The sequence below is a fragment of the Xiphophorus hellerii genome, chromosome 22, assembly GCF_003331165.1.
Source record: "Xiphophorus hellerii strain 12219 chromosome 22, Xiphophorus_hellerii-4.1, whole genome shotgun sequence".
Taxonomy (NCBI): domain Eukaryota; kingdom Metazoa; phylum Chordata; class Actinopteri; order Cyprinodontiformes; family Poeciliidae; genus Xiphophorus; species Xiphophorus hellerii.
The window spans coordinates 11,384,682-11,406,390 of record NC_045693.1 but is presented as its reverse complement, the minus strand read 5'-3'; the positions used below and the strand labels follow the sequence as shown (position 1 = coordinate 11,406,390).

The window sequence follows — 21,709 nt, the reverse complement described above, 5'->3', positions numbered from 1 at the left end:
TACACAACCAACAAGATTCCAGCACGGAGGTCAAGCATAAAACACTCGTCTTTTCCAGCAGCCATTGTACAGCATATACATTAAAACCAGCTAACCAGACGTTATGAATCTCACCTGGCGTTGCTAGACTGGACTTCACTGGGTTTACTCTGTGAGGGGCAGTGTCTGTTTATTCAACATTATATTCAGAAAGTTTCAATTCAATTCAAAAGTACTTTATTGATCCCGAAGGAAAACTTAATGTAACTCATTTAATTACAGAGTTGGTGTAGATGGCTGTGGGCAAGAAATATCTCCTGTATAGGTATTGGAAAAGTTTTTTAAATGGTTCATTTTCCAGACACCAAAAAACATAAATTTATTTCCAGAAAACATATGGGTGTTTTTCTTAAGCACTTTGGCAGTTTTTAGAAAGCAGCTGAGACCCAAACAAAAGTACAAAAATGTGCAAAATGTGAATTTTGCATTAAAGGACCCCTTTAAGATGACTCAACGAAGCTGGGAGGAACTACTAAGCAGGAGGTAGCTGGATGATAACGCAAATTGATGTCTGCCTTTAAATACATCAACAGAGACTATCATCACCTCTTCCACTGGCCTCTTATTCAATATTCCAAGAGTGTGCAGCCTCCCTTTTTCATTTTTCTTTTTTTACCCCTGCTGTCATGAGGCATCTCTCCCAGACCTGAGCTCAGCTTAAAGCCTCTCAGTGAACTCTCACTAAAAGAATTCTTACTCCTCATGGGGTCAAGCCCTAAGTGTTTACACAGCGCAGCCTGCGAAGCTCTATACTGTTTAGACAAGCTTCCAAACACACAGTCTGGCCATTGTCCAATTACCCACCCGCTAAGACGTGTGTGCCATCATTGCTTTGTGCATTCTTTGTTCAAACCTGATTTAGAACTCCATGAAAAACTCAAAACCCATTCCTTCAGTTTGGAAACATGATATTCTCTGATCGTACTGTAAATATTAGGAGGGATTTGCACCTGATGGTTCTCTCTTGCAGCTAATTTGGTCTGCCATTCAAAGCCAGTTCATTTTCCCCCCCGAACTTATCAGAGCTGATTTCTTTGTGCTGCAGTCTACGTCTTGCCTGTTGGTTCTTCCTCTTGCTGTCATCTGTCTCCATGCCTGTCACCCAGCCTGTCTCCACTTTGTCTGTTCTCATCGCCTCCTCTTACTCTCTGTCTATCTTTCTTTTTGTAGGAAGAAAAGGGTATTTCCTGTGTACTCGTCGATTTGGACTTCCTCAAATGTAGTGTGGGATTTCCCTTCATGAGAGCTCAAACAAAGGTACTTAGGTACTTAGGTACCATGCAGCTTCTAGCTCTAGTTGAGTATGTGTGACTTGCTTTATTGAAAACTTCTCATTGTTGTTCTGGTTTTGTCCTCTGCAGTACCATTTTGCAGTCATTTTTGACACAAGTCAGGTTTCTGGGGAAAACGACACATTGCAGTTCTTGGTGCAAGCAAAAAGGTATGGCTGTTACAAAGAAGTTACCTTTTTTGAAATTTGTTGACTAAAATACAGGGTGAATATTTTTACATCTTATGCTTTTTAACCTTACACCACGTTACAATCAAAAATATATTAAATTTGGGATTTAATGAGATAGTCCAGCTGATTCATAGTTGCAAAGCTGAAGAAAAATAAAACAAGTGCAAATAAACATTAGAAAATTGTGCCGTGCAAATGTGTTCGGCCAACTTTTGCTAAGACTAGTTTGTAGTTTGCCACAAGTAAGTTAAGGTGTCACAGCAAACATGGTGGTAGCAGCATGGTGCTGTGAGGATTCTTTTATTCAGCAGGGACAGAGAAAGTAGGTAGAGTTGATGATAAAATGGATGGAATAAACACAAAACAATACTTGAAGAAAATTTGTTTGAGTCTGCAAAAGACTTGAGACTGGAACGGAGGTTTACTTTCTGGCAGGACAACCTTCAGCATCCAGCCAGAGTTTAGTTTAGATTCAAGTTTATTTATTCTATCATGACCCAGTCAAAAGTCCAGACATAAATCCAAATGAGAACCTGTAACCTGACTTACAAATTTATGTCCACAAAAGCTGTTCATCCAGTCTAGCTGAGGAAAGAAGAATGGCCAGAAAATACAGTCCCTGGATGTGCAAATCTGGCAGAACAATATGTGCATACCACACTTTGTACACTTGTATACAACTGGAACATTTTTCCTCCCCTTCAAAATTATGCACCACATTTCAATGGTCTGTCACATAAAATCCCAGTAAAATACATGGAAGTTCTGGTTTTAACATGAGAAACTGTGAAAAATGTTAACATGACAAATGGACTGCAACCTTATTGCTCTTTGTATTTTTAGCGCCAACCCGGAGCACAAACTTTCCGACAACAGTTTAGACCTGTCCATCCCTCTGATCCACGAGACAGACACCACGATTACTGGGTAAGAACAAACCGGATCAGCCATGATGCTACAGTTCCTGCTTTACAAACCTGAAGCTGTCTAACAGACATTTGAGTCACACACGGTCTGGATTTCCATCTGTTCAGGAAGAAAGGGAGTGTTTTTCTCCCTGTGGAGGATATCAGCTCTGAAACCCTTATCTTTGATTGCTTTATCATAGCTCTGCTTCACAGAGGAAGAAGAAAGATGTAAAACAGCCCATATTTGCCAGAACTCTGACATGTGATAAGGCAGCTGTGGTTGATGTTGAAGGAGGCTTCAGACTAAAACTGGACACATTTTTCAGTTGCTAAAGAAAACCCCTCTGAACATTTCTGAACCAAACTGTCTGGAACCTTCCAGAGTTTCATTTTTAGGACTTTACAAGTTGGAAAAGAGAAAAATAAGTCATGAAATTTATTTTCATTTTAGACTTGTTACCTCTATGTCTGTTTACAAATTGTTTTTATCCATATCTCTGTTCTATTACTGACCATCCATTTAACTATTCATCCATCCATCTGTTTATTCATCCATCCATCCATCCATCATTTCTCTCTTTATATTTATATATCTGTTAAATTTTGAAGTTTGACCACTTCACAAATATCTCCTAAAAATGTACAGTTCATTTGCTTTGGGAAATGTCTGTGAATCCTGGTTGGAGTAAATGTTTACATGCGTTAATGAACCAATCTTGCAGTGTGGTGACACCAGGCTCTTTCTCGTATGGAAACTCCATCGATGCCTCTCGTTTCATCCAGTTGGAAGACATGAAATGCAACTTTCAGCCTCTCAATCTGACTTTCCAGGTACTTCAAGTTTCTATTTTTTAAATATTTCCCTACATTATATCTATTTCATTTTCTCTTTTCTTCTTCTCTTGTTTCTTCTTGGTGGTTCAGGCCATAAACAAGGGGCCCAGCAGGCTGCCCGGCTCCACTGTGGACATCAGGATACCCAACCGACTTGCTGGCAACGGACCCGACATGTTCCATGTGGTGGAAACCCAAGTGGGTACCAACAGCTGTCCATCGACATTATTTATCCAGCAGGAGTTATTATTCAATGTTTAGTTTACCAGGAGAAAACAACAAGTTTTCTATTTTCCTTACCCATATCTTTTGACCACGCATGATGGGATCAGGAGCCCGAAGCCAAAATGTTGGTGTTGCCACTGAGACTACCGTTCCATTTTGTTTCACAATATTTCTCATTTAGACAAAGAAACACAATCCTCCCGGTGCGTTTAGGTGTTTTTCTAACCTTTACACAGCTTCTTTTCTCTATAGCTAGATCATGGAGGAGCGCAAGCTGTTAATTGTACTTGCTGTGAATGGGCAGACAGTGGTGGAATATCCCACCTTCTCCAGTCCATCTGGAATCACTTTCATGGGGTCAGGCAGCTTGAAAGGATCAGGAACCTGCAGAGCAGGCTACTGAGTCGTACCACCCCAAGCCTGGAACCACATATCATAAGCTGTAACATATTCCAGCTCCCAACTCACTGGGCAGTCACACCTTTGTATTTTATAGCCAGGTATCTTTCCATTTAATACATCATAAAAGACAGTGTTTACATTTCTGGCTTTTACCCCATATGTTCCCGTTTTTAGGCCCCCAAATCCCCAAATGTCTAATAAAAAAATCCCTAAAGTTAGTGCAGCCACAAAAAGAGAGCATGAATCTTCACTTTAGTCAATTGCTGGCAGACATACAGTCATGTTGGGAAGCAGCAGGATGGACAATAAGGAAGAACTGAGGAGAGGCTTCAGATCTGTCAGAGGAGAGGGGCAACGGGGCAGTAAAACATACACCTCCTAAATCACTCCATATGGGAAATCTGTGGGAGGGGTGCCAGCTTGTTGCAGGGAGAACTTCCTGTGAGCCCTGGAGACTCATAACAACAGTAGAAATGGGCCCTTTGTGGTGGCAGAGGTACTGTGTTGACATTCAGGTCAAAATATGTCACAGAGTTAATTCAGAGGTTCAGTACTAAGTGGTAAACTTCATACTAACTCTATTGAACTTGTTATGGAATTGTTCAATTATTTTTTATGAAAATGTTTAATAATTATATTTGGGTGTTCGGTTATGGGATCAATCTGAGCAGCTAAGCTTTGAGCTCTGACCAAAAGATTCTTTATTTACACTCCCCAGCTGAACTCAAGATTTTACCTAAACAAACCCAAAAGGGCAATACTAACCTGACACAACAAGTCAAGTTGCCAAATAAACAGCAACATAAACCAAAAACAACTGGAAAAGATGGACACAAAGACGAGATTACCAATAAATATGAAACCGAGGAGACGGAAGAAGCTTATGCTAGTGATCAAAATGCTAAGGCTAACATACTCGCTGTAATTCATTCGCTGAAAATTCATTTTTTCACACAGCTCCAAGTAATTATAGTATCAAATAATTATAATTTAATTCTTGTGTTGTGTAATGTGTTTAGGTGTCAGATGGTCGAGGGAACTGCACCCCCCACAGGAACCCGACGCCCTGCACCATCCCCCAGGACAAAGAAAACATCTTCCACTCCATATTCTCCTTCTTCACCAAATCTGGACGCAAAGTCTTGGTAAATAGGCAACTCAAAATTTTCTTTGTATTTATCACACATTTCTCTCACTGCTTGTCATATCCACGTATGCTTTTTTTAATTTTTTCCCCAGGATTGTGATCGGCCTGGAAGAGCATGTATGGTAATCTCCTGCAGTCTGGGTCCACAGTTAAAAGAGGAAGCTTTGAACATAGATATAAAACTTTTGCTGAACACGGAAATTTTAAAAATAGTAAGATGCACTTTAATAAGTCAGTAAATTTGATTGAATGTTATATAAATTAGAAGCATAATGGTGACCTTTACGCCTACAGGATAGTTCCTCTGTGATCCAGTTTGTGACAAGAGGCAGCGTCCAAGTTAATCACAGGGCAATAGAGGTGCCAAACGGGCTGCCAGAAGATATTTCAGTAAGTATTGTGTTCTTCTCACAATAGTGGAAAACATAATTTATTTTTCCTTAAACATGCATAAACAGACATAATTTTTTTTTCTCATCTAGATTTAAAATAGACAACTGTTCCATACTGCTAGCTTTAACAAATAGGCAATAACCAATATTTCCCAAAATAATCTTTATCACTTTGAAGCAGCATTATATTGAGGTCTTGCAGCACTCTTCAGTTAAAAAGGTGATGTATTTAATGCATATTTCATGATTATTTTTTAATTAGAATCATCAGTAATTGAGAGTTGATCAGCAATTCTCAAACTTTTTGGAACAAATACTCAGGACAGGATTTATTTTTTATTGAGTGTGTCTTTAACGTTAGACCATAGATATCTGTATCCTTCTGCACTACAGTACATGTAGTTGATTACATTTTTGCTCAAACGTTTATGATCTCTAGTTGTAGAAATAAAGGTAAAGGTCCCTTGTAGTCTTAATTTTGAGTGGAAAAATTAGAAGTTTCTAACGAATCCCAACTTTATAACCCAACATGGCTCATGTGTTCAAAACATAGCATTTGCATTAATAAATACTTATTTGCACGTCTAGATGTTTAAATATTCTTAGATCTTTCATACATGTTGGTGTAAAATTCAAAGAAACATTTGTTAGATTAAATGTTTTAGTTATCTGGTCACTGAGGCAGCCTTTGGTTTTCTGACCTATAACTGGTACACGGATAGGTTGGGTTTGATTTTATTCACATGTTCTGCCTTCATAACTAGCCAGCAGAAATTGTTCTCGGTTCTCTAATATTCCCTTCAACTTAAGCTTGGAGTGTTTCTCCTTGCACATCTTTTTAGATTAGTTTCTGTTTGGCTGAGTACGACCAAAGGCAATCCAAGGTCCGTTTATTTGTACCACAGTTTGAGTACGTTGCGATGAAAACAGTAATCTTCCTTTGATGTCAGTTTGAAAGAGTTGGCCTTTCAAATCTTGTTTGTTCTGGCTGAGTATAGAAGCCAACTACCAAAATTAAAATCAGTAATGATGAGTAGCTGTGCTTTATTACCATAATATAAATGATTAATCAGTTTGTGATTAGGCATTCTTTAAACCACAAAAGAGCTCGAATGTGGATCGGCTTAATAAAGAAAACGAGAACAAGAACCAGCTGCTATACTGTGCTTCGACTTGAATCGACTCCTTCGAGGGTCTTCAGCTGCACATGGGGCGCCTCCCTCCCCCGCTGCTGTTTGCTGAGTGATTAAATGGCTCAGCAGATTAAATTTGACAATTACGCCAAGGATGGAGGCGGCTCGCATGGGGATCTCTTGAGAGATTGGTGTGCTGACTGGGTTGCCACCAGGTTGACCCCGAGCTATGGTGGTGCTAGGAAAATTCAGACCCGGTATTAATATGTCCATACCACACAGCTCTTTCAGCACTTAGAGTGTGCGCTCTGTCCCCTGACCGTTGCTCTTATGGCCTTTGGTAAACACTCGTGCTCTCTCCCCTGGGATCACAGCGAGCCAGAGTACACAGTGGTCTCTGATCCCAGGATGTCCTGAAATCCCTGTTTTTTTATCAGCCAGGAGATGCTAGCAAACCCTCATACCATTAGTCTGGGGAATAGTGATTTGCTTTCTTACGCATTCCTTCAGTTTTTGATTTTCTGCTATGCTTGTATGTTTCACCTTGAACAAAGAATAAACACTAAAAGCATGTTTTGAAATTATTTAATTTATTAAAGGTGACCTATTATGCATCCTTCAACAGGTTAAGATACTGTAGGTCTATATTCTATACAAAACATGTCCTTTACATTTTTTACATAAAATCATTCTTAGGTAATGATATTTTAGCTGGTTCTGCCTGTTTTGAGCTCCTCTCAGAATGAACTACTTTAAGACTCTTGTCACGTTAAATACAAATAAGCTGCTGCTGGCCACGCTTCACCACTCAATGTTTACACTCGCTTGTGAAAATGGCTGCAAACAGGTGCGCAATTATACAATCTTACATCTTTGAGAAGCAAAAGTAGAACCTCCTGCACAACCATCAAGAATACAACAAATGGTTTATGGATGGTAGGTCAACAACAAAAGACTTGTATTTATCCAGCAGCCATTTTACAGCAGTAAAACCAGTTGACCAAATGTTCTGGAGCTCCACTTGGGTTGCTAGGTGACTGGCTGGGTTTTGCTCAACAATCAGGAGGTGTTTCAAGCGGCTTACTTTCCAGACACAAAAAAACATTAACTTGTCGCCAGAAAACATCTTGGCGGTTTGTTAAAGCACTTGGGCTAAGCAGCAAAGACCAAAATGGAAGAACACACAAAATATGAATTTTGCATAATAGGTCCCTTTTAAGGGGTAATTTCAATTCACTGTCCATATTTAGGAATACAGAAGTGAGTTCAGCTGTTGAACTGGGATGTTTAGAGTTGAGACTGATGACCAGTAGACCAGTTTAATCTCTTCCGTTCACATAAATACCTTGGTATGTGTAACAACAATTCAATTCCAGGAATCTGGATCCAGTGATTGGAGTGTTAGTGTGGGAAAATATTTAGAAGAAATATTCATCATCACTTTTGCATTTGGTTTTGTCTTGACACACACTTGGCGTCTCCAGCTACATTTCAGTTCACAGGGAGACTCATGTTCGTCTCCCTGTGAATAAGCATTCATAGATAAGCGTTCTCTGATGTAACTCCGCTGCCTCTTTTGTCTAAAGCACATCATGCAGGGCTGTGATGTTTTAGAGAGAGCATTGTTTGGATTTGTTTAAGATATCTAGAAAATATATCCATCTAGTAGGTGGCTTTTCACTACAGGCTTCAATGCAGTGTTAAGCAGCCTTCGCTTTCGTTAAATAATTCACTATAAATCAACTTTTATTTTAATAAATCAAAGTCATTGGACAGAAACTGATTTCATATCGACTGTGTTTGAACATGGTCACTGAAACACATAAATCAGAGAAATGTGATGTTTGAATTACAAATTGTAAAAGTATTAAAGCAACAGCTAAAGAAATTATTAAAACCATTTAAATAGTTTCCATAATTGTAGCCACATTTATTATACAGCTAATCTTCCTTCCACTGTTTTTATGTCTCACTTAAATCAGAGAGCACTTTTTTAGGTAGACCAACTCTGCTGTCAGTGATTTATTATCCAGCAGGCAGCGTTCACTGGAGTCATGGGAAACTTGTTCAGATTGCTCCCATTTATGGCACAGCTTAGATATCTTTAATAGCTGCCAGATTTTTAAAAAATGAATGCTTCTAAACCCAAAGAACTCCCTTACCATCACGTCAAATCAAAAAAGGGAGAGGGTGATGTAATGTTATTAATTGTTCTCACCTAAATGCCTGCTTTCCTCAAGAAGTCAAACCTAGTTTTGGAGCTGTTGTCTAAAACACGCTTTCTACAGGCCTGTACTTTAGAAAATTAAATGCATTTTGAGACACATTAGGTCTTCTCACATCAATAAACACAAACGGGTTTGATGTGTTTCTGTGTGTGCTTTAGTGTAGCTAGTGCTTTAGGACAGAAGCTAATTTTGCCACGACATCACCAAAGTTTATGATTAACTCACAAGTGACTAAATAGTTATTAGCTGAATTAATTAGAAAGTAGTTCACACTACCGTTGAAGTCACTTTGGCAAATTGAGCTGAATGTATCTTCATAAATGCAGAGTAAACAGAGCGTAGATGTGACATTGCATGAGGTCATGTTTATGTTTTTTCCTTTATTTCTTAAAGCAAAATCTCTGACTCAATGCTTTGTTTCATGCAACCACATGTGAAGTGGTTCAGTGTTTCACAGGGGACATTTACACTTTACTCTGGTAACAGAAAATGCTTTTCTGTTTTACACTGAGTACGTTAGCAGAAGATGGGATACAGTAAATGGAAAAACACGGAGATGTCAAACAAAAGGGAAGCAAACCTGCCCAACAGTAAACTGGATTCGCTTAGCAAATTAGCACAATGCCAATAATAGCTTCTGATTCCTGAAACAGCACTGTTCATGGCTGTAACCAGTCTTTACTAGTAGAGCCGCAAGCAGATGCAGCATGCTGAATAATCACATGCTAAATAGAGTATAGAAATTAATTAGAAAGATGTGAAGTTAAGCAGCTCTGAGTGTGCAGCAGATATGTGTTAATGTAATAATAATGGGTGGAAAGGTCTGCTGGTTAATATCCCATTATTCAATTAATCATGGGGTTATTTGATACTGAATTACTAAAAACATTTTAGAGGTGCAGCCATTATGTTATTATTATGTCGTTGTTGTAACATATTTTGAGTAATGGTTCCATTGTAATGGTGCACATGTGCAGTATATTTTGCATCTCATGCCAAGAAACATTTGACATGGAAAACAAATAGATGAATTTTCCACAAATGATTTGAGGTTATATTATACAGAAAAAAAATCTGTTAACAGGTGTATCTGTAAATACTGAACAAATATTTTTGTGCAATTTCTATTTCTATTTTAGAGTTTTTTTTATTTAAACATAACCTAACAGTGAAAACTGAGAATCCTAGGAGAAAAAACCCCTGTGAAGTTTCAAGGACAACGTATTAACAAGCCAAACACTATTTTGACAAAAAATATATATTTTTTGCAGGAAAATATTTTATGTGAAGTCCTCAAGGGTTGTTAGCTAAGTGCTAGCATCAACTATTACTACTAACTAGCATCTAAGATAAATTTACTAAACTACCACCATCTCAGTTTAGTTAGAATGATAATTCTGCAAAGTAGCACAAAAATGGGTTTAGGAGAGACGCAACTTTCAAAAGAAATAAGAAAAGATTGAAATAAGGACAATTTTTAGTAACTCAGCACATTATCCTGCCAGTTGTTTCCAGTTGGTGCTGCAAGCAGCTGGTGTAGCATGAAATCCAAAGGCCTCCTAGTTTTATCCTGGCTATACACTCATCAAAAAGTATAGCCTGGAAATTAGTGATTATTAATTATGTCAAATTAAGTTTTATGAATTTTCAAGTTATACTGATTTAGATTGTAATATATCTGCTCTTCGGTCCCAGAGTTACATGTAGCTCCTCCTGAATTAAGCTGATGTTCTGGACCAGAGCTTTTTTTTAATACAGAATATTATACCGTCATCAGCGCGTGACCTCATGTGCATTCTTTTGTGCATGTGTTTTGTATTCGAGTGTGACTCCCTAAATCTTGTTGCGTTTCAGCTGGTGTTCGAGGCTCTCCACAGTCAGGAGCCGAGGGGTTACGTCGTTGGCTGGATCATCGCCATCAGCCTCCTGGTGGGAATCCTCATCTTTCTGCTGTTGGCTGTGCTACTCTGGAAGGTAATCACACACAGAAACAGATATTTAGATTTTTTTTCCAAAAAAAAATCTGCAGTGTGCAAAAACTAATAAATAGTGTGTGTGACAGTCAGTTGTACACTGGTCAGATGTCAGCACGGGATCCAGTTGACGAGAGGCAGCTGGAGGTCGGGGAAAGGAGGCAGGGGTCAAAGCTTTCTTAAGGGCTTTGACAACCATGAAAAGGACAAATCATAGACTGGGCAGTAATTCACACCATACCGCCTGCATGAAAAAACGAATTTAAAAAGGAAATGGCAATTACACTGATACCCAAAGACCCTGTTAGCACACAATTCCTTTTCTTTTTCACTGCTTCATCTTCCGTCGGGAATACCACAACGAAACTTTGGAATGTCGGTCCAGGGACACATTATCTGACCTATTCCCAAGTGCTCAGATCCTGCCAAAACAAACCCTGCTTACAAGTCCGGCGCATGTCCTGTATTGGTTTTATCAGGAAATGCCTGAGAGGAGTGCAGCTCTATATGAATACACGTTAGTCGTCAAATGTAGATAAATGGATGGCAGAATTTTGTATCACTTTTCTGCTTGATTTAGTAATGTTAAATAAAAGCTGCTGTGCAGTATAGTTTCCCTAAATAAACAATACATGACTAGAAGAGAAATATTTGCTTTGCAGCTGTACATCCCATGGTTTTATATTTAATTCCAATGAATGGAGGCTTGTGGACAGCATGGCCGACTCTGAAGTGCAAACTGATTTCCTGTCCCCAAGATATGTCTTCCATCTGTTTTTCAGTGGGAGTAGTCTCAGCTTTCGGATGTTTCACTCAAAGATATAATCAATCACCATTCACTTGGGGTATTACGTGTTTTGCAGTTTAACATAGTGTTATTTTTGGAATAATGCAGCTGAAACAGGAGGCTGTTGTAGATAAGCATTCGCTGGTGGTGTTTTTAAAGAAACTCAGCTGTTCTGAGTCAGCTGGAGAAGTATTTATACTTTCAGTATTTTCTGTTAAATGTTGGTGTACTGTATTTAACAACCTTCTAAAAAACACTGCAGATTTTCATAAACAGCAACATGTATGGAGATGTTTTTCTTCAGAGTTTGTGGGAAAAGCTAAAAACAGGGTAATCATGGAAGAAAAACTGAGGCAGAGTTTTATTTTTCTGTTGGTTGATGACCCGAAACTTACAGCCAGAGCTACAATATATACATGTGTTCATTTGGTCTAGTCAAAGTCTAGACCTGAATCTAAGTGAGCATCTGTGGTGAGACTTTAATTATTGATTTTGGAAGCTGAAAATAAAGACACACTGCCCTTTTCAGAATTGCTTGCCAAATAAAAACATGAAATCCATGTAACTTCTTCTTTCCACCTTAAATTTTTAAACTAATTTGTGTGGGATTCCTAAAAATCTCAATAAAATGCATTCATGTTTGTGGTTGCAATGGCACAAAATGCAAAGACGTTTAGAGATATCAACTACTGCAGGACAGTGTAGTAAAATTAGCAATGTAAACTCAAATACCAGCAGCGATGAACGTTATTTTTTTGTTGTTGCTACTTAAACTTAGTTGATCACTTTGAGTTTTATACGTCACTTGAAGACTGGTGAAAATCAATTTTATAAGCCAAAACCATAATTTTTGAGAGTGATATTACACTCATGTTAATGTTTCAAAAAGCTATGTTAAGGAACTAAATGAATATTTCTTGTATAAACTAAATATTTCCTCAACTATAGATTTGATTTGCAGCAAAGGGATAGAAACAAAAAAATACACTGCAAAAACAAAATCTATTTTTTTGTATTTTTGTTTAGTTTCTGCTGTAAATATCTTAGTTGAAATAAGACCAAACTAAATTACAAGCAACTTTTCAGCAACATATAGAAGCTTGTTTTGATCAATAATTCCTGAATATTGATTTTTCTTTTAAGTACTAGTTCCACTGGCCAATTAATAACAAGACATTCTTCTCATATTATAAGTGAAAAAAACTGGTTGGACATTAAAAAAAACAAAACAATATTCAGGAATTATTGACAGAACATGCTCCTATATTTTACTGACAAGATACTTGTAAGTTATTTTTGTCTTACTTCAAGTAAGACAAAGATATTTGCACTAGAAACTAGACCAAAATACTTGGGTCAGATTTTGTGTCTCTGCAGCGTGTGCATCGTTCTCTGCAGTCAGTTGTGGCCACCTCTCTAAAAACGGATCTTCCCTCTCTCTCTCTTAACAGATGGGTTTCTTCCGTCGACACTACAGAGAGATCATTGAAGCTGAAAAGAACCGGAAGGACAGTGATGAAAGCTGGGACTGGATGGACAAGGACCACTGAGACATTCAACTGGGGCCCAAGCGGAGCCAGTGAGATTAGGCTCAAGACGGATCCAATAGCACTGGGAGCGCAGCCGCCCCGGTGGCACCAGATTCTTCAAAGTCTTTCATATGTGGAAGAGAAGATTATTCTCCATATTTTCTGGAGACTCTGTATTATTTGGGGTGTTGCTGGTGGGGTCCAGGGAAGGGGCTTCTGAGGTGAATACGGGGCTCACGGGAGGATACTTGCTGTGGAAATCGGCTATTCTGTGATGAGGGAACTCCACGCCGGTGGAGCCGAGCTGTGGATGTAGAGGGCATGAATACTGGTGGACAACAAAACCCTCAGGGCTGTGATACATAGCAAATTTATTTTTATACATACACTTTCAAGCCATATAAAAAAGGAAGGTTACTAAAGCCATTAGAAACATTCTGTATCTGCAGTTTATTTGTTTTCCCTAAAAGCACTGATGTTTGAAGAGAATGAATGCATTTTGCTCCAAAGCTTTTAATTTGTAACATATGAGTGGAGTCGCCTGTATTTTCAGCTCATCCCTAAAGGTTTGTTCAGATGCTTTTCAGTGAATTAGAATATAATCAAAAAGTTACATTTATTTCAGTATTTAAGTTAAACTGAAACTTCCTTTAATTATTTACACACAGGGTGACATATCTGAAGCATTATTGTCTATTTGTTTTCATGATTTGACGCTCAAATTTAATAAATCTTCAGTGTCGTATCAGAATTGCAGGAGAACAACAAAAAGAGGGATTTTTGATCAAGAAATTATACAAAATTGTTAAGTTGTCATCTAGACTGGACAGCTTCTGTCAACCTCCACAAAGAGACTAAGCCATGAAACTGCGAAAGAAAGTTTAATGGAAGGAAAACATGTGACAAAGAATCATGCACAAATAACAGGAATAATCATAGACTTAAGGGATATCCCAGTCAGTGTCAGACGATACTTTATATGATCCACTTTTTAATTGAAATTACTGAAATAAATAAACTTCTTACTGATATTCTAATTAATTGAGATGCGCCCGTATCTCTTTTGTACCTTTCTCTGTGTAATTTTATTTCTACACATCTGACTGCATCCCTTTTAGAAATAATTCCAAAAAAGCCCTTTAAAGACGATGGGAGCATTGTTCAATCTTATGTCATCAAGCACTGTAGAGATATCAGTTATAACTTTATTTCTTTAGTCTATTTTCTTTTATGTGTAAAATACAAAATATTGTTCAATCTTAGCATTCAAATGTCAAGCTTTTTCAGTGTGACCAGCCCTTTCCTCTTATTTGACTTTTTGAATTTTGACATATTTAAAATCGAACCAAGCTGTTTCAAAAGTATGCATCAGATTTTTCAGGTTCATTTGCTTTTTTAAAACCTACTCTAGACTCCATTTTTTATTTTTAAATGTTGGGTTTTAGAGTCAAATAGGAAATCCCCATTGACGAATAAGTCAGGAAATTTTTTACACTTAGAGTTGTTTACAGGGCTTGAAGGCATGAGTAATGTCCTAAAAATAAATGGAACTTGGCTGCACTCAGCAGCTACACAGAAACAAGCTCTTTGGGGATCATGGGAATAACACAGCTTAGGATAAAGGGATCAAAAGGACAGATTATCTTTTATATTCACAGATTGAGAATAAAACTTTCAATTGAGCTTTAAAATCAGGACGCTTAGTGAACCTATTGCAACTGGCCCCACATTCCCACTTTTAAATTATGAAAAATTTAAAGAAAAATTATCGTACAGTATGTTTTAGATTTACAGTAATAGTGCAATTCTTAAGAGCTCAAATATTTCCTAACCTGCTTACACTTAAACTTTAAGCCACTTTATAGCTACTAATGGCTGCTTCAGTCTTTTATTGTGCAGAATATTTTGTCACTATTGAATTTCACTGGCATCACAGCAGCGTATACTGTACACCTTCACGCCCTTCCTCTGCACCAAAGTCAAAGATGCTAAACTTCATTTATGAATTCATTTAGAAAACCAACACTTGACTTTTGTTTTGTTCTATTTGTTTTTGTAAAAGTCTAACTGTGATGATTCAGTGTTGGATGCCTTCGTTAATCACGCCGATGTTTGGACTTTTGTTCTGAGTGTACTACTGTCAGTGAGTATCATTTCCATTATAGTGTGCTGTACCTTTGATGTTTAAAGTCATGACTGAGCTGTATATTTATCTGTTGATAAATTTCAGAGTGAAATATCCAACTCTGTGCTTGTTTACTTTTTTGGTTGAGTGTTTTGTCTTTCATGGAGTTTTGTGCCACCTGCTGGGAGCACCACTGCTTTTAAATTGACAAAATGTTGAGGAATGAAACAGTATGGGCATTTCAGAATATGAAGGGATTTTGTTATAAGTGTCTTCTAGTTCCAGATAAATTTGATGTCCAGTCATTATTTTTGGTGTGGTGTATTACAATGCTTTTTTTTTTATCTTACAGTTTCTTTTCATGGATCATAATATTTTACCACTCAAAACATTAAAATACTTACATTTAAAATTGTGAAATTTAAATAGTTACAAAAATTTAACTTCTTGTTTTCTGAATTCAGCACTAAATTCCCCAACATGAAATATGCAGTATGCAAAAACATATTTGTCATTTTTTTAGTAAATGATCATTTCTAATTTTCTAATCTGGCTAAATAGTCAATTTAAAAACAATACTGTAGTAAATTAATTTAAAATACCTTTATTTTATATATTTTTTTAAATGTGTGTCTGATTTACATCTTTTGTCAACTTTGTTAATACGGATGGGTTTTTATTTTTTTAATCTATGAATTTACCGTCATATATTTATATATAAGCTACATTAAATTTTCCCACTTCTTCTTATTGCTAACATCTCAAGTGGTTTTTGTGCCATTCAAAATATTTGAACCGAAAAATCACTGTCACCAAAAATACTTTTTAACATCAATCTTGTTATGCTAGTATCATAGGAAAAACACCACTGATTTTTAATCAGACATATTTATTTAAAGGTTTTTAAACCATCATTTCATTGGTGACATATACAGTATTTTCTAAATTTATACTGGCAAGTGGAGTTTTTCACAAAATTCTTTGAAATAGTCGATTATTCTTTTACCGTCACACCTCTACACCTGTGGAGTTTCTTAAATGCATACAAAATTTATCTTAAAGAAAAATTATTCATACCTTATCACTTGCTAATGTTGTGTAAAGTTGACAAGGTGACAACAGTTGCTATGAAACACTGAAATCTATCACCTGCTGAATTATTAAAACAACTCCAGCATTGACCGGAGCTGAAGCACCACAGGTAAGAGCTACTGCAGCCAGAGCTATGTCCTCGTTGCTGGAGCACAGCTTTGTCAGGACTGTAGCTTTGGAGAGGGTGGTGGCTCCCATTGCAACTCATTTATGTTACCTGGTGCTGCTGTGTGACAATATGGATGATGAGTACGAGCAGTTCAGCCAGCTGGAGGCAGCGGCCCTGGAGGTAGCCAAAGCCACTGACAACATGGCGGCAGTGGTCTCCAGGTATGTACTGTTTAGCCAGCTGGTTTCTGTAGCTGTGTGATCAGATAATGCAGACCCGTCAACTTTCAGGCTAATTAGTAATACAGAAGATGAAGTTCTGCACATGGAGATGTCGTCGGTGCTAGAGCCGCTCAGTGTGTCCGGGCGCCACGTCCTGCTGGCGGCGCAGAAACTCAGCATCCAGCCTAATCTGCCTGAGCACAGAGAGGAACTCATCACCGCAACTCAGAATGTTTTCCTGGGAGTTCTCAAAGTAAAGTGTTTAATTTTTCAAATTTTGGTGAAAAGATATTTTGAAATTGTCCTTTTTTTTTTTTTTACATTTTCTATCTGGGCTTTGTTGGAGAGAGACAAGTAAAAAAGTTGTTGATAGACGTGAAATCACCCTTATTGCATGAAAGAGCTCTGGTCAGATGAGAACAGGCTGACATGCTATGTGTGACAGAAGGTTGACAGTTCACATCACTGAATATATCATCCCCACTATGCAACTTTGTAGTGGCAGCACTGCAAAGGATTTGACATTCATCTGTCAGCACAACAATGACCCTGTCAAATGTCCCAGCCAATCAAACTCCAGACATAAATCCAAACAAGAATCTAGCAGGACTTGAAAATTAACTCCAAATACTCACTTGGGAGATTTTTTTAAATCTGATTTTTGTGTGTGAGAAGTTTGAAAACCACTCATCTGCACATTGCAAAGATTGCATAAAATCCTAATAAAATACACTGAAGGTTTTAACTATAACTAAGGCTTCGCATGTAACTTTTTAAACTTAATCTTCAAAGTAGTGAATTAAATAAATGTCTGCATATGACCTGAGCATTAAAAAAATAGAAATCTTAATTTATGTGCTTATGGCTCACATTTGATTTCACCTATTACAGATAACTCAAAACAGAAACTCTTCAAAGGGTATGTTATTTTGGAACATATTTGAATACTCTCTCATAACTGTAGAGATTTTCTTGCTCCAACTGCTTCTATAAATTGAGATGTAATAATTCTTCTGAATCACATCGCACTGTTTTATACCAGAAAGCAGTCTCATCTCTTCCATCATTAAGCAAAATTTACCTTCTTTTTATGACTCTATGCCCAGACATTTCAATAAATGATTTAAAAAAGTAAATAAAATAGAAATACATAGACTTTCTTGCTCATGTCTTTGTTTGTTTTGGATTATGTGTCAAATTTCTGTTAAAATATGTTGCGTTTGGCTGACAGTGATCCGTCTGCTTTTAGGTCCTTTTGGTGGCGGACAGTGCGGTTGTGAGAAAAGTTCTGGCTGCAGCTGATCGGGTTCTAGAGTCCCTCTCTGAGCTCGGCTCCTCTTTGGATATTAAATCTCTCCTCAGGTCCTTTAAAGACTTTTCTGAATCTTTGCTCACCCTTAATGACCTCACAGTGGACAGGGCCAACTCCTTACTGGATCCCAGACAAACAAAGCAACTTCTTGACTCCTTAGAAACACTGAGGAGGTGCATTTCAATGCTGCACACAGCAATGTGCACCACCATCAAACACCCTACAAGTGACCAGGCCCAGGCTGCCAAGAGGTTCATTCTAGACAAGGTCCAAACCACGGTTAGAGACATCAGTGTAACTCTCAAGAGCGACGGCCACAAAGGACCACTGGGTCCCTACGGGTTCTACACTGGGAGGCATCACAGCCTGTTGCATCTACTTGATAATTACTCTAGTGCACTGATTCAGGACAGTGGCTTTGACAGCATGGTGAGAGACATTGTCTTCCATGCCATGGTTGTAGCCAACTCTTCACGAAGAGAGTCTCAGCAAAGAATAGTGAGCCACTGCCGTCACATTCTGCACTTCTGGTCTGACATAAAACGGCTCTTAAAATCCTCAGAAGAAAGTGATGACACTGAACTGAGATCTAATAAGATATGCCTTTTGTTAATTCAACAAATACAAATACTGGATAAAGTACTAAAAACTGCAGTTCTTCATCAAGTCTTGGATACGTTTCTCGCTGCCCCTTGTACAGACAATGATCTTTTAGGCACAATAAAACGGCTCTTGGACACCGAACCTGCTGAAATCATGGATCTGACTTTTCTCCAACCAGCAGTTGAGGATTTCATATCGTCCACTGATTGCATAATCCAAGTAGCAACCTTTGTCTCAGCTGTTGCTGAAGATGCAAAGAGCTTGGAGAGTGTGGAGAACTCACAGGCATGCCTTGTAAGACTAAGAGCTCAGATTGCCCTTCTTTCCCTGGAGCTGGGGAATAATTCATGGCAAACCCTTCCAAAGCTTCATGATGTGTGCCTGAAATGGGAGGAGGAGACAAGTGAGCTACAGGATGCTCTAAGTGATGTGATGGATTTAAGAGAGTTCACAAGTCTTGCGGTCGATGAAATGGTCAAGGAGCATCATGGATGCGATGAAGCATACAGAGAACAGAGCTATAAAGTATTTGATGAACATGCTAAAAACCTAATTTCCTACATGAAGCTGGTGATTCGGTCAGTGAGAAGGCATCTGGACAGAAGCAATAATCCGATCTACAGGAACGGCTTGCTGGTCCTCCTCAAACAGGCTCAGTCCTCTCAAACCAAAGTGGGTGAATCGGTCAGACACATGCTCCACTTTGCATCCACTCTGAATGTGGAGATGTATTCCACATTTACAAACAGTGTTTCAGCAGCAATTCAGCATTTTAAGGTGCTGAGAGAAGGACTGGATGGACACAAGCACCCACATCTCCTCAGCCCGCTGAGAGAAGCAGCACGCAAGCCAGAAATCTCACAGTCCTGTTCAAAATTAGAGGATATTCATGGGATGAGCCTGGATCATGTGGCAAGAAACTCTCCTCTTTCTGAAGTGATGCAAATGGATTCTCTCACAAAACATGATGAACCCTCAGATACCGAAACTGTAGACGCAGAAGCAGCTCATAAATATGACAGCAATGATTTAAAGAAGGCAGCTGTCCAAGATGAACCTAAACTGATCCACGTTGACCTTTTACCCCTTCTGTATGAAGTTTTGACTGTGACTAAGGGGAAAGATGTGTCCACTCTCAACCAGGTCTGCACTGGAGTTCTTGAGCTGTCGAACCACTACGTCCAGGCCGCGAAGGACGGCTCAGCGATTGTTGACACCATTGATTCACAGACGCTGGAAGGCTTTAGATCAGAATTGGTGTCGCTGACGCCACTGCTGGTCCAGACAGCGCAAGAGATGGCAATGAGTTCATCAATGAGCACTGAGGCTCTCCGCAAACACAGCGTGCAGTTCTCTGACCTCATTAGCAACATCCGAAAGGTTTTACTGCCTGTAGCTGGAACATGGTATCATGTTGCATGTGATGAACTGCAAAGAAACCTGCAAACCACCACATCCAGTACTACACAGAATCTAAATGAAGTGATGAGTTTATGCACGCGTGTGGTCCAGTTCCTGACATCATCTGATTTGAAATCCGCTGATTCTCAGGAAACATTCAACATTTTGAACAACAAGCTGAGCAAAACCCAGAATAATACAAAGTTTCTCATAGAGCTTTCCTCTTTACCTGAAAGGCAGGTGGATCATCTTGAGGGGCTCTGTCTCCTTTGGGGTCTCTCTGTTCAGATTTTGCTGAATTCCTTGGATAAGATTTTAGGCACATCAGCTGCAATAAATCAGCGGAACCCTCAAAAGCGACTGTCGGCTCTGTCGGAGAACTCTTTAAGGATCCAAGAGGCTGCAAGACTCACTAGCCTGAACTGCAAAAGTGCTTACAAGTCAAAACATCTGACGATCTGCCAGAATGAGCTTAAAAAACTCACTGATGCTTATCTTGAAGCCTTAGAAGAACTTGAAGCAATCCCAAATCTGACCCAACTTACAAAATCAGAATTCCTACAGAGACGACTCTTTGTTGAAATTAGAGTGCTTTCTAATCAGCTAGGCAAAGAGAACAGAAACTTTGTCTCTGCTTTTCAGAACATTGTTGACATTAATCATTCTGCATCTAAACATGCAGAAGAAGCAGAACAGGAATTTGAAAAGGCTGCAGAGAAACTTGTTGAAAACGTTCAATTATCAGCCAGAAGAGTGGAGGACTGCTTGAACTACATCCGTGACCCACGGGCCCGTTCTAACTTGAGGTCCATCAATGATCACTTGTGCTTTCAGATCTCAGATATAATCAGCAGGGCGAGGCTCATTGTAGAAACTCATTATCTCTGTGACACACTCAGTTTAGATGTGCAGATCCAGTGCTGGTCAGCAAAAGCTCATTATCTCGTGGCAGAGATTATGAAGCAAGATGGGATTCAACAAGAAGTTAAGGAGAGCATCAAGGCAGGTTTACAGGGAAAATCATACGAGGATTTCAACAAAGCGTTGGCAATGACGCCATCTAGAGTCAAAGATGTGGAATTTGCTGACAAAATGCCACCACTGCAAAGAGGCAATGCAGCAACAGTAGATGCAGCAGAAACTAATGTGTTCCTCGCAGCTGCTGTGAAGCATGAACCCAAAGATGAGAAAAAAGACGTAAGAATTTCAATATTGGCATGAAATAAGAGTTTAAGCCTCATTTAGTGTCACAATAAAATCTGAATCTGGCATTTCTTTACAGTTTGGGGCCACATTTACCGCATACAGGGAAGATTTTCCTCTGAGTTACACCTCCATTTTTCTGAAGCAACAAAGTGACAGCTGGGATCCAAAGGACAACAAAATAGTCCAGGTGACGAGAAAGATGGCAGACACAATAAGTTACATGACACAGTACTTAAAGAAGAAAGGCCCGATACTGGTAATGACCAACAGAAGTTACTTCTTTCTTCAGTGTTTCAGGCATCACTAATTCATTTATTTTATTTTTTGCAGAACAAAGATGCGTTTGTCAATGCAGCCAAAGAGGTGATCTCAAACTGTCAGACAGTAACTCAGTTTATTAGAGTTATCGCCAACCACAGCCTGGACAAGCACTGCACAGTTGAACTGTCCCTCATCATTGAGCAGATTCTGACCATCACTAATCAGCTTAGCATCATTTCCAGGTTAGGGATCTTTAAGCGTAGGGTGCCATATTTGTTGGCATATAGAGTTCTTCTGTTTTTGCTTCTGTTTATACTTCA

General features: G+C 38.6%; 1 protein-coding gene across 1 annotated transcript in view; it reads left to right on the top strand.

Annotated features, from left to right (window-relative positions):
- The window catches only part of itga9 (integrin, alpha 9), a 67,184-nt gene extending 51,881 nt beyond the window's left edge, over positions 1–15,303 (top strand). The window contains exons 19-28 of the mRNA XM_032552366.1: positions 1,210–1,296; positions 1,401–1,480; positions 2,345–2,428; positions 3,132–3,240; positions 3,334–3,441; positions 4,890–5,015; positions 5,110–5,229; positions 5,312–5,407; positions 10,625–10,744; positions 12,982–15,303. Of these exons, the coding sequence (XP_032408257.1) occupies positions 1,210–1,296; positions 1,401–1,480; positions 2,345–2,428; positions 3,132–3,240; positions 3,334–3,441; positions 4,890–5,015; positions 5,110–5,229; positions 5,312–5,407; positions 10,625–10,744; positions 12,982–13,080 (1,029 nt within the window). The 3' untranslated portion in view covers positions 13,081–15,303. The remainder of the gene's footprint in view (positions 1–1,209; positions 1,297–1,400; positions 1,481–2,344; positions 2,429–3,131; positions 3,241–3,333; positions 3,442–4,889; positions 5,016–5,109; positions 5,230–5,311; positions 5,408–10,624; positions 10,745–12,981) is intronic.
- Positions 15,304–21,709: the final 6,406 nt, after the last annotated feature.